General features: G+C 24.8%; 1 protein-coding gene across 1 annotated transcript in view; it reads left to right on the plus strand.

Moving 5' to 3' along the window:
- The window catches only part of LOC113551731 (acetylcholinesterase-like), a 39,178-nt gene that overhangs the window by 11,018 nt on the left and 13,859 nt on the right, over positions 1-14,301 (plus strand). Inside the window, exons 3-4 of the mRNA XM_026954158.1 lie at positions 5,422-5,727; positions 7,070-7,442. Coding sequence (XP_026809959.1) covers positions 5,422-5,727; positions 7,070-7,442 — 679 coding nt within the window. The remainder of the gene's footprint in view (positions 1-5,421; positions 5,728-7,069; positions 7,443-14,301) is intronic.

Consider the following 14,301-nt stretch of genomic DNA (forward strand, 5'->3'; position numbering starts at 1 on the left):
AAATACATGATATATGATAAACTAGAAAAAAAAGAAGAAGAAACCAGCCAAAAATTTTAATTTATTTACAAATGTTGAACTGTTTTTTTAAGTATTCAAAAGATTTTGCAATAACAAATAATTTCATTGAAGGTTAGCACAACTATTTTATGTCGATTTTAAGTGAAAAAAAACATCCATCAATAAGGCGTTTCATTTAAGCTTTAATAAAAAAGAAAAATATTTTTGACAACGAATAATTAAAATTTTTTTTACCAAGTTCGAGTTAAGAAAATAAAAATAAATTTGCTTTAAATATAGTGATAGTGAGCATTAATCGTTATCTCATTATAATTTTCAACTGAAAAATTTTTTTTTTAATTTTTTATCAAATATTATTTATTTCTAATGTTGTTGGTTTTGTATTTTTGTTTCATCTGTTCGTATTTTGTTTATTTATCATAATTAATAAAATAAAAATTTTTCACGATTTAATATATTTTAAAATCGAAACGATTAGATAATAATATTATTAAATATGGGGCAAAAGGGCTAATGTATAAAATGAGTTCTTAAAAAAAATAAAACTAAAATCATATTAGTTGTGTAGGGATTATTGATTAGTCGATTAAACTCCGCAAGTAAATATTAATTTAAAAGATGTCAATATTGATTATTTGACTTTCTTCGGTTATATAGTATTTTAATTAGAGCAGACTCGTGAAAATTTTGATAATACGAAAACATTATCGAAGGCAGTTAGTTAATAAGGAGCAAAAATAACTACAACAAGAAAAAAAAATTTTCATGACAAATCTGAATCTGAAGATGAAAATTTAACGGTACGACACAGTTTTAAAATATATACCTTCATACATTCATTTTTATGAACTAGAAATTAGGCGAAATGTGTACGAGTTTTTCTATAAACCATTTACATTTTAAATATAAATTAAGTAATTGTACAATCAAGAAATTAAAAAATCGATTAAATCACTTCATGATATTTATACAAATAATGTATAGAATTTAATGATTTTGAAATGAAATTTTACATTTAAAAATTCACATCTATGTATTTTTTACTTGGGAAAAATACAATTTTAACGAACTTTAAACATTTCTGTATGAAAAAGACCTAACAAATATTTAGCCAAACATAGAAATAGTATAACGTGTATCCACATCCAAATTAGCGTTTTTGAACATGGTTAAATTATATAATTTTTATTGTTTATTGTGGTCAGTGTTGTAATGCCTAGGGGCAGAATAATGGAAAATTCGCCACTGCGTACGATCATTAAAATTTTTATTTTTGATTATTTGACGGATCATCGTCGTCATCATACCTATCGTAATTTTTGCGTCGTGTTAGTTGTATTACATAATATACATTCAATAATAATCACAAAAATGAGAGGAGACGAGCTTATTTTTCATCTATATTTTCCCTCGTTTTATTTCGAAAGCTTTTTATATCTCAGACTCCCTTCATTAAAGCTCTGTTTTTCCGTCTAGTCTCTACAATATATTCCTGTTTACAATTATGCCGTGCCACGTGAGAACCCGTGCAACGACAGAATATAATATATGTGTGTATATACTGTATAGACCGTTTTAATAAAATATCATTATTGGTACGACGAACATTGCTTGTTTATATTATTAGTTATTACTATGTACACCTTGTTATATCTACGACTACACTAATAGATTCGTCGTTTTGTCTACTTGTTAAGATTCTCTCCTGTGCACGATCAAGTTGATTAAAAATCTAAACTGACAAAACTTCCCCTATCCGTTACATAATAACACGTATATTCAGTGCTGTTTTAAAGTAATTGACTAAATAATATGAGTATAATATTATACATTAATTATTTAATCGAAGATAATGTGATGTATAATACATGTGATCAGGCATCATATTATTATAAGATATAATGTGAAAACTAATCTCAAAGGTAACCTAAATTTAAATAAATTTTACTGTAACTTTAATTAAAGATCGAGATTTTACTATTCTAATCATAATAAACAATTATTTTGTGATGACATTTTGAGTCAGAGCTTTATTGGCTCATTAACAAAATATATTATCTATCGAAATATACGTTGATAATAACACCATAAAAAATATTTTACACCTGCACATTAAATTATGCACAAATATAATCTGGTTAGGAAATTAGGTAACCACGGCACATTATTAAACTTTTCAATAAACAATCAAGCTTATTTAACATTAAATCGATTTGAAAAAAAGCCAGGTAATCGACTTCCTTTCTGAGGTATAGCGGGTGTTGAGTGTTCCTCGTTACTGTAATGGATGTGTTAAATTTTAATTCAATGATTAATCGTTGTATAATTTATACCATGAAAAACGATTCAGAGTGGAAACAGTCTATCAATACAATATCTAAAGGTATTTTATTATATAATACTTTTATTGCTATTTTTTATTTATTTTGTTTGTCTGACAGTATTAAGAATTAAGATAGGTTGAATTAATTTTTCCAAAATCAAATCACATAATATAATATATATAATACAATAACTATTTGCTATTATGATTTATAATATTATTTCATAGTTATGTTATTATTTTATTAGCTATTATTAACTTATAAGACATAAGTCAAATCTGACGTTGTGACATACCGCATGCAACAGTATGAAAAGTTCATGGTATAGTTATTGTATAAATATAACTAAAATATTAATCTACATGTTTTGAAAATTTCATTATATGTAGAATAAAATATAATACATAGAACATGACGTAAACTTGTACGTAATAGAGAAAAATTTCAAGTCCTTATTAGTGATTTTTTGATTTACAAAAAAATTATTTAAATCGTCATTTTTTTTTTTGTTTCTTTAAACAACAAAGTTTGTTCCAAATTCAAATAATACCTATAGGAAGACAATTGTGAATTTGTAAATGTTCTATAAAAAAAATTTTTGAGAGAACTTGTTTTAAATTTTTAAGCTTTAGCTATTAAAATATAAAATTTTACATATTTATTATTATTTAAGTATGTATTAATAACAAAATAATTCGTAAACTTTATAGCTTATAAATATAAGTTGAGCTATATATTTTTAATATTTTTAAATTTTTATAAGAACAACTTATAAGAATTTTGTATTAGAGTATCAAGCTTATTTCCTGAGCAAAAATATTTTATCTACACTTAAAAAACAAAGATTTACATAAAAAATTTCAATTACCTATAAATAGTTTAAAATTAGTATTAATATTTTGAAAAATATGAATGAAAAATAATGATTTATAAAATAATAATTTGTTTCCATTTACGATTTATTTTTTTTTCGAATTATAACAAAAAAGAAAAATCTTTTTTTAACATGTGAATATCCAATGATATCATAATTTGAACTTCGAACGTTCATAAAAATAAATATCCCTATTTTTTAATTCAACTAAAAAATATCTATGAAAAACTTTGTCTTAAATTTTAAAGTTTTAGAAATTTAAAATTTTATGAATTTAAAAAAAAAATCAACTGTAATATTTTTCATACATATTTCATAAACAATTCAAAGCATATATTTAAATTAATAAACTAATTTAATAAATTAAGTGTATTATTATTATTTATTACTTATAACTAGTTTAATTTTGAAATATTATTTCAATTAAAGCATAATTCAATTATTTTACTTACATGATGTAATGATACAATGTTTTTTTACTTTTTTTTTTAATAAGTACCTATTTTCTGACGAATAGCAATCTTAGTATTTTTATTAAAGTAAATCTTTACGCAGTTGACAGCAGTTAGAACTCAAAATAGAATAATATACACTTACAATAATATAGCAGGTATAATACTTACCGTTAATACCGTTAATAAAAATGTTCCTAGTCATAAGGAATATGGTATTATTATTGATGTGCCTCTAGGAAATATCGTACCACTCACTCGCATCCCACTTGGATGTTCCGTCTATTAGTACAAGGTCCATGTTTTTTTTATCAATAACTACAAAGTTTATTCAATCAAAGCTTTTTTTCTACTGTCAAAAAAAAAATGTTAATACCGTCACACACAAAAAAATAAATGAAAACACATTACATCATTGTAAAAAATAGACATTTATCGCTTAGCTCAAAATAGATAAATAGACAAAGTATTTAAATCTTTAAATTTGCCATTAAAAGTTAATCTTTTATATTGTCATTTAAATATTATCTTAAACATCTGTAATTTAATTTTTTCGTCGCAAGGAGTATAGACTATAAAGTACTGTAGACAAAACAAGATTTAAAAAAAAATTGAATTGCGATTATTGTCATCTTATGAGAACAATTTCTTTGAATTAAAAATTGACAAACTGTTACATTTTAGAATGGATAGTTCTAACTATTATTATAACACATATTAATTAACATATTGTGTAGAAGACTTTCAGTTTTTTAATAATGATGACGTGTAGAATACTACAAATTATTTTTAAAAATTACCTAATAAAATAGGTACTTACACTATACTGCATATTGTCTGCTGACTATATAAATCAGGCAAATGCAAGGAATATAATTATGCCGGTTCGCAAAAACAGCCATTAAACATTAAATGAATCAATAGCAAGTTAATGGTACCTTAAACATGTCTACCAACTACCTCTAAGCTTTATATTCATGTTTTTTTTTTTTTTTTTACTACAAAGTGATATGCATTTTGAAATAATACAACATATTATATTCTGTTCCATTGTTTATGAACTTTACAGCTTTGGAAATTCAAACAATACATCAACGTCAGATGATTTTAACTCATCGTAAAATAATAACTCCTATTATCGTGTTACATGAGCTTTTAATGTACAGATTATTATAAAGATTAGGTAGAATGAAAACCTAAAATTATTCCGTGAAATTGTAACCCCAAATTTAGATTTGAAACAAAAACATCATTTTTTTTTTCATTTCGCATTATAATACCTAAGTAGTAAGTATAATAATAAACTAATAGTTGATTTTAATACTCTAAAGAATATCTGATGTACTTAGTTTTTATGAAAATTAAATATTAATGTTGTTATTACTTTTACAAAGATTTGTTTAATATTTTAAATTTAATTAGAACATTGCATTAAAACCAATAATTCATTTACCACATGTAGGTACAATAGGTACATGTATTTTGTCACGTATTTCATTTCAAATTAATTTGCATTCATGTTATAATGTAATCATTATTACTACCTAGTCACCGCCATTAAAATCCTAAAGATAAAAAAGTTCAAAATTAACGTGCCTTTATGTAAAATATAAACTTAAATAACCATTTAATTTCGATATTGTAGCACAAGTTATGATTAGTATGCTTAATAACACCCCGATTCATATTGTTTCAAACAGTTTTTTATGTAATCGATTTGCTAAAATGCTTATTTTTATTTGTCTTAAAGATACCAGTACTAGTTTGGATATATGGTGGAGGTTATATGTCTGGTACTTCGACATTAGATATCTATGACGGCGATTTACTGGCGGCTACGTTCGACGTGATGATTGCATCCATGCAGTATAGGCTCGGGGCATTTGGTTCGTTGTATTTAACGCCCGAGCTCCCTGAGGATAGCGATGACGCACCTGGCAATATGGGATTATGGGATCAAGCGCTGGCTATCAAATGGATCAAAGAAAACGCAGCGGCTTTCGGAGCTGATCCAGAGACAATTACGTTATTTGGCGAATCAGCAGGCGGTGGATCAGTAAGTCAACTATTATTGACGTGTGTACATTATTCATATATATTATAATATTACTACAAAAGTCACCGTTTATTGAACTCACTATGGGACCACAGTATTTTAGTTCATTACCCGAATGAGCCAATAAAGCGAAAGGTTCAGAAATAAAATGTTTTATAGGTTCCGAGTTAATTTAACCCATTTATCGTAAGACACTCATTATTTCAAAAATATTAATATTTTTGATTTCAAATCAAACAAAATTTATCTAAAAAATAATATATTTTTACTATTTTTTATCATTATCATATTTTAAATGTTAACTTTCTTACAATGAAAATGAAAATATGTGGTACCCCGCAAAATGGTAGTCTACTAGATTTTAAATAGTTATAACTTATAATTATTATTAATAATTAATAAAAAAGCAAAATTTGAATTGTGTAGATCTAAAAACTCCGAATAATTTTATGTTTGATAATATGAAATTAAAAATTATTCAAGAAATAATTTTTAAAAAAAAAATATAATTTTTTTCGAATTTTTGTTTTATGATGATTTATTATTATGTAAAATAAATATTTTCAAAAACTTTCTGAAATATAATGAGAGTTTTACGTTAAAATGGATTATATTTTAAGTGAAGTTCATCCCGAAGTACCTACCATCACTATAATATTATATATATACATGAAAATTATGTTAATATCTTAAACATTTCCCTGAAAATGTGATATTCTGCAATATTAAAAGTACATAATATATATTTTATCCCTTCGTAGCATATTTTACTATATAGATATTCCAAAAAGATTCCAGCCTGACCGTAAATATTTCACTTATAAAAAAATATTACCGATATCTGATATGTTGGCTACACAAAAATATTTATCATGTGATACTTTTAATTTTTCATACCTTTTCATAAAAATTGAAGTTTTTTGTTTTTGTTCAAGTTATAAAAAAATACAACTTGATTAAACAACGGTTCATTAGAAACAAACTAAATGTTTTAACTCTTATGTTTTGAGTGTAAATTAATTATATCTTACTTAATCATTTATAATTTCTTATCAAATTGTTTTAAAAAAAAACACAACATTTCGGTGTAATAATAATGTATATACAGTAATATAAAATTCTTGAATGGAACATTCAATTTGAACATGATTTGATAACCATAGTGAAAAAATAAAACTTATTATGGAGGGAAAATATATAATACTCGTTATTTACAATAGTTTTAAGACGTTCAAAAAATACCCAATATTATGTATATACATATACATATATTATAAATCCTCAGATTCGTCGATAATATAAGTAAATCCGTAATGACGACTATCGATCATTTATTGTACAGGTAAGCGTGCACTTAATTTCACCGGAGACAAGAGGCATGGTTAAACGTGGGATCATACAGTCCGGCACCGTGAACGCACCTTGGAGCTACATGACTGGTGAACGAGCAGTAGACATAGCAAAAAAGTTGTTGGACGATTGCAATTGTAATTCAACGTCATTGGATAGCAACCCGATCGGTACTATGTCTTGCATGCGATCTGTTGACGCAAGTACCATATCTAAAAAGCAATGGAACAGCTATTCCGGTATTTTGGGTTTCCCATCTGCGCCCACCGTGGACGGAATTCTCCTTCCAGAGCACCCACTGGACATGTTGGCTAAGGCGAACTTTTCGGACATCGATATACTCATAGGAAGCAATCTCAATGAAGGTAACGATTTTTATTTGTTTTAATTTTTAGGCTTAGAGCCAAACAATAAATAGCATTAAATCGGTATTCTTGAAAAAAACAATATATATATATATATATAGAGAGAGAGAGAGAGAGATTTAGTCATCAATGTTCTAAAATTCAAGCTCACGAATAACCATATTTATGTAGATTCATTATTTAAAGAGTTATCCAGAACTAAAAGTTGTTATACATAAATGCATTATACAAATTCGTTACCTATGTTTAATAGTGATCTAAATATAACACTTAATTCTTCATATGGGGTATTATATTGTTAAAATTTAAAACTATATTATATTTATAATAATAATCGAAAATTAATATTTCATATTTATTATATCAATCATACAGTATACCCAATCATAAAAAATTCAGTACATCAACATTAATAATTGTAAATTTATCAAAAACATGAGTAATTCTATAAATAATTATAATATTGTACCATAATAATGTTATTTATGGTTTAATATTATGACACATCTTCTTTTACTTTGATTTTTGTTTTCCGGGACCTATACATTTTATTCAGACAAAAAAAAAGTCCTAAGTAAAAAAACATTTTAACAACTAAAAGGTGCTATGTATCAGCAAGTTTTTTATTCTTAAATTTTATATTAAAATTGAATTTTTTTTAAAACTTAATCAAATTTCAAGATTAAATATAGAACGATTATTTTAATATTAATATAGATTTGATATTCAATAAAAATCATTGATCAAGAAAGTAAACATTAAAGTTTGAAACTTAAAATTTCTGAAAATTTTAATATTTTGAGGTAACACCTTTTGGCTCTGAACTCACGTAATATAATATGTAGGTTATAGTTAAGTATACGTATGCCACACTATATCATTTATGTGTATATCTACTTATATAGCAAAATATAATTTAGATTTTTATAATTATATAATATACCATTTCAGAAGTGAATTGGTTATTTGACTATTCTTTATATTTGAAAAATATGGATCATTTTGAACTCATAACATTGTTTTTAGTGTAGTAATATGAATATCACATGCTTAGAATGAGATTTATATTCACGTTTAGTATTAGAATGCCAGACAATATAGAACATTCATAACAACAAAACAACAAACGTGTAAAAACAAATTATTCTGGGTAAAAATTTGTTGAAGGAATTGTATAAAAATAATATTCAAACATAATAATAAAATGTTTATTCATGCGCTAAACTTTTTTTTAAGTTCTGTAGATTCGAAATTAGAATATTAAATTATAAATTTATTTTTCACAAATATTTTCCAAAGTTACATTCAAACATGACACGACAACAACTTAGAATTGAAAATTCGGATTTGTTCTTCTTTAAAAGTTATTTTTATTATTTCATATACCTACGTTGTATAAACTCGAGTTGTCTCAAAGTTTTTACCTTACAAAAATATGAAAATATTCCTTCAATAACTTCTGAAAACTTTTTATATCATAAATTATCTTAAGTCAAACTGATTCACTGGTCAAGATAAATTATATTACATATAACCAAGGTCAGGAATTTTTATAGGTCTTAATATTTGTATCTTAACAAAAGAATTTTTTTTTAATACTAAATGCATAATTGTATAATATTACATACGTATTGTAATGTGTAAAACCATATTAACTAATAAAATAAAATTTATTACATAACAATTGACAATTGACAACAGTTGATGAACATAATATAAAATAACATTTCATCAAAACAAATTATTTTAAGAGGATGCTACTTCGACATATTATGGTTTATCGACTTATCATATTTTTATAGTAAACAATAATTTTTTATGTATTATACGTATTCAAATATTAAATTAGCACCCCGTGAAAATTTTAATTGTAATTTGTATCAACGGTAAAGCATTAACTAATTAATACATACCAATTGAATTGACACTAAAAATAACAGGAAAATTAAATATCATCTTTTGCATTTTGCGTTTTTCCAATACATAGCATCATAAATAACTAATCCAACACAATTTATTCCTAAAATATATTTATTATATTTTTATAAGTAGTTACTAGTTAAATTGTTGATTCATATTAATACAAAAATAGGTCTTATGTTTTTATGATATTTTGAAAATCTGTCAAAAAAATTATACATATTTTTAATTATTTAATAAAAAACAAATTATGATTTTAATTGCTAATTGTATCAACCGTTATACATATAATTAAATATAAAACTAAACAAATATTTATAATTATTATTTGACAAAACAATTTGAAACCTATCCAAATAAAAATAAAAATTACCATATTACGAGTATAATATAAACGTGGTAGGTTGACTGGCTAGTAGCTAGACAGTTGCACGCTAGACAATCTTAATTTAAAAAATAAAATATGTACAAAGAATTAAAACATAATACAAAATATATATGCTAGATGAAATAAAATCGGTGAATGATAAAATCTTTACTCGTATACGGAAAAAAACGATTAAAATCGTAGTTTTCTGGAAATAGAAACCATATGCTGGTTATTCCAGCGAGTCGATATCATACGTTGCGTGTCGGTAAGGTGGTCGTATTAAAAACAGGGTCAAAAGTGTAATAAAATAAAAAATATAATAATAATATTATATGATATACGTATCTTAACGTTTTGTACAAATATTCCAGAGATAAATCCGAGATACGAATTCACATTCGAAAAGTTTACAGTATAACTATAAAAATAATAATAATAACCAAAAGAACGTTCGATGTTGGAGTTGGGCTGCAGATGGGCGGACAAAGCTACTTAAGTAACAATAATAATATGACTAGAATATACGATGTTTATATCACTTGAAATCACATAGCCTGGGATCCGAATACCAAAACTGTTTAGATTTGGTCTGAATAATTTCAAACAAAATATCATACGTACAACTTAAATTTTAAAATTCTTCATATTCTTTTTTTCGTATGGATATGTGCTTAATATATATATTACATATTTACAAGATGTACATATCGAGACGCATTATTATTAATGCAATAATGCTATTTTGCATTTAACAAATATTATTATTTATTAAGTATATAAAATATGGATATATTATATATATATATATAACTAAGCTTTTTAGATAATAACTTATCTGGCATTTAATTTAAAAAAATACTTTTTAAGTAAAAACAAAGTATATTACCAACAAAACATAATATTATTGAGGCTATTAAAAACTATATTAATTTAAAAAAGTAAGAAGAAACAATTATGCTATACTTTTATTATATTAAATATTATAAAAATAATTCTTCCTCTACTTTAGTACCTAAAAAAATCTATGTATGATATTGTAAATTAATTGATATAATATGAAACTACCTATTAAATATTTTATAAAAATGTTTGAATATTCTGTTGGAATATGTCTTATGGTAATTACTTTTTAAACAATATAGAAAATATAATATGTTATCTTTGAATAATGAAGAAATAGAGTTTCATCTATATTTTTACTAAATCTAAATAAATTAAAACAGGAACCGAGAGTCAATTTAGAACCATATTACAATTTCAGCAGATTTTAATTTGTATACTTAAATTATAATAAAATTCGACTGGTTTAATTAAGTTAGGATTAAATAACTATTTATATTAGTATAATATCAGATATTTATCTAAATAACTAATAATATTAAAAGGTCATAACATAACATATAGAACTGAGAGATGGATGTATTGGTCTAACAATATTATTTGTATTTTTTTGTTTGTCGTCACATTTCAGAGCAGTAATCGGGGATAAGTAGGTTAAATCAAATTTAGTTGGTATTTTAAGGTGTCAATAATAAACAGTTTCTAGTGCTTAATTTAAAAAAATAAATCAGTATAAATTAAAATAGAAAAAGAATTTTTACTAAATCAGATTTTGTTTTTTTACTGTAATTTGAAAACAAATTACTATATAATATTAAATTCATAATTTTGTCTATAATTTTATTCAATTCTCTATTCTCCGGTTTATGTCAATATGTTTATAATATGAGAAATGCTCAAAAAGTGCTTAGTATTTTTAACTTAGTATTAGTTTTGAAATTATAATATAAGGTTATTTATGTATTACTTAGTCTTTACTATTAAAAAATAAATTTATGCAGAATGATATGAATAAAAATTCTAAATCTTAATCGTTATGACATTGACTTACAATTTTATAAATATCCTAAAACTTTAAAGTATAACTTTTTTATTTATAATATAAAGTATAACATTACATTAGATTTTTCTTTTCGATTTAATAAACCACGTGATTGCTATAACGTTTTCATTTTCTTCGCAATTTCACAGAATTTTTTTTTTTTTTGTAATTCAGGAAACTACTAAATAAATTTAAAAATGACCTCTTCCGACACCAATAGGTTTACAATCGAACAATATTGGGTCAAATAAAACTTTTTGAGCACTTTTTTTCCTAAAAGTATTTACAGAAAAAGTTGATAATAAAAATATAACCATATCATTGCGTAAAACCAATCCACACTTCAATTCTAATCTAAAGCTCTGAAAAACTTTTATTGAATATAGTATATAAAAGCTTTCTCAAAACTTCTTGAATCAAATTTAGTATAATAGCTCTTAATTTTTATTTCAATATTTATTTAAAAAAAAGAAGTGAATATTGATTGTTTTCCTTGACACTAACTAATTATTCATTTTTAATTACAATTTTAAAATTATACTATAACGTAAAATTGTAGTTATTTTTATTTTGAAATAATTATTTACTATATTATTATTATTAATCAAGTATATCAAGTATAAAATAAGTATATAGTATTAGCCTCGTATGAGAGTATGCATTTTTAAATGTGTACCTCAGTACTTTAAAAATATATGTATGAAATTGATGAGTAACTACACTACTTGAATTATAAATGCAACTAAAACATACATTTTAATGATGTATGTTGAGAGGATATGAATATTATTTAGTTTATTAATTATTTTAATTCGAATTTACTGTTGAAATGTTTCTCGTTTTTATTCGTTTAAGATAAATCTGAGGTTTATACGTTGTATGTATAAAGTACTGTGTGCGAAATGGTTGCTTGCGTTGCATTAATTTTAGTTCAAAATTCGGTTTGTAAACCTTAACCCTCATACAGAATTAGATATTTATATATAATTGGCAATGTATTTTTGCTTTTAACATTAAACCAATAACAAATAGGCATCATCAACAGTTATTGTAGGTACTCGTATTTAAATTTTTGCATCACTTGCAGAAATAATCTCATGCAACTATGACTTTATATTTACAAATGTCAGTGATTATACTAATTGCTAAATATTAATTTCGTATTCTATAAAACATAGATTTCTCACTAAAACATAAGTACAATTAATCTCAAGTATTATAAGCGAATTTTAGTTTTAATATTTTTTTGCAAAATAATTGGTTTTATTTTTAATTAAAATACTAGCGATTGAGTAGAAACTAATTAATTATATATTTCCCTACCGCCACGACCCGATACCATGACGATATAATAGATGTTATTGATTATATAATGGAATTATCTGATTTTGTCAAACTGTCACTAACATACGTCCAAATATGTTTCAAACTAAATTTAATTACAACTCAACGAAATTTCAAACGTTAATTCTATCGTTGTAGGATTATCACAACGCTGCAACGTGTCAGAAAAAAATGTAGATATATAATATTAAACGTCACGCGTTTTATACGATACCGCAGGCGCTTGTAGCCTATGCCTACTACACATTGCTAAAATTCTTGGAAAATCGTATTAGTTTTTGTCGAGATATAGACACGGAGGTGATCGTGTTCGGGAGGCCGGTAAAAGTATATTATATAAATGCGTCATGACAACATCCATTTGCACGACCTATTTAATTTTTTTCTCACATATATTTTATCATACATATATAATACACTTACGTTTGTGTATGCGTGTGCGTTTTTGTGTACACATTTTTCACATTTCTCTTTTAGGTCTGAAAAAAAAAGAATCCTCATTTGTCATCAGCCCTCGACTTGTCACAAGTGCCCCTCTCCCAATCACTTTGCCACCGTAGTTCGATATATTCGTGTCCATATACTGACTAGGTTAGGAGCAATTTTTTACAAATCTCTGTAAAAAATAAATAAAGTTACAGTTATTTATAGTATAATCTTTTTATATACTTATTGCCTAAATTCAGTTGCCCGTTTGTCGCTAAAAAATCTGTTTTAAAAAATATGAATTAAATAATATAGAACTAATGTCTCTCCAATGGCAAATTAAAATCATTAAAAAGTAAAACAAATCAATTCACACAACTTCCATACTCCGTATAAGAAAATCCCCACATATTGCATAAAAGAATACACTTATTCCTCGTTCAGACACTGTAAAAGACTTAGGGCTACTATTTTGTTAGAAGATTAACCTGTGCAACAAAACAAATACTCAATATGGTCTGATTATCTCTTAACCGAAATTTGCTCTTCGACGTCACATCCTAGACAAATCATCTAACCACAATCTAAAATCAAAAATATTTATATATGAATTAAACCTCAAAACAACCTGCACCGATGAGATCCAGCAAAAATATCAAATACTAAAGAGATTCATATCTTTCATTCAAAAATCCTCCATCTTATCGCCGCAATTCTAACTACTTTATCTAAAACGATTCTCTACATACTGACCTATATATACCTACGATTAAAAAAAAATGAAAAAGTACATTAACAAAAAATTTAAAACCACACAAACTCACAAAAAATCTATTCTCCTCCTTGGAAATTCTATATGGAGACTCAAGCTCCAATGGACATTGGCTAAGTTAACATATATGTAGTAAAACATAAAA

The sequence above is a fragment of the Rhopalosiphum maidis genome, chromosome 2 (genome assembly GCF_003676215.2).
Source record: "Rhopalosiphum maidis isolate BTI-1 chromosome 2, ASM367621v3, whole genome shotgun sequence".
Classification (NCBI taxonomy): domain Eukaryota; kingdom Metazoa; phylum Arthropoda; class Insecta; order Hemiptera; family Aphididae; genus Rhopalosiphum; species Rhopalosiphum maidis.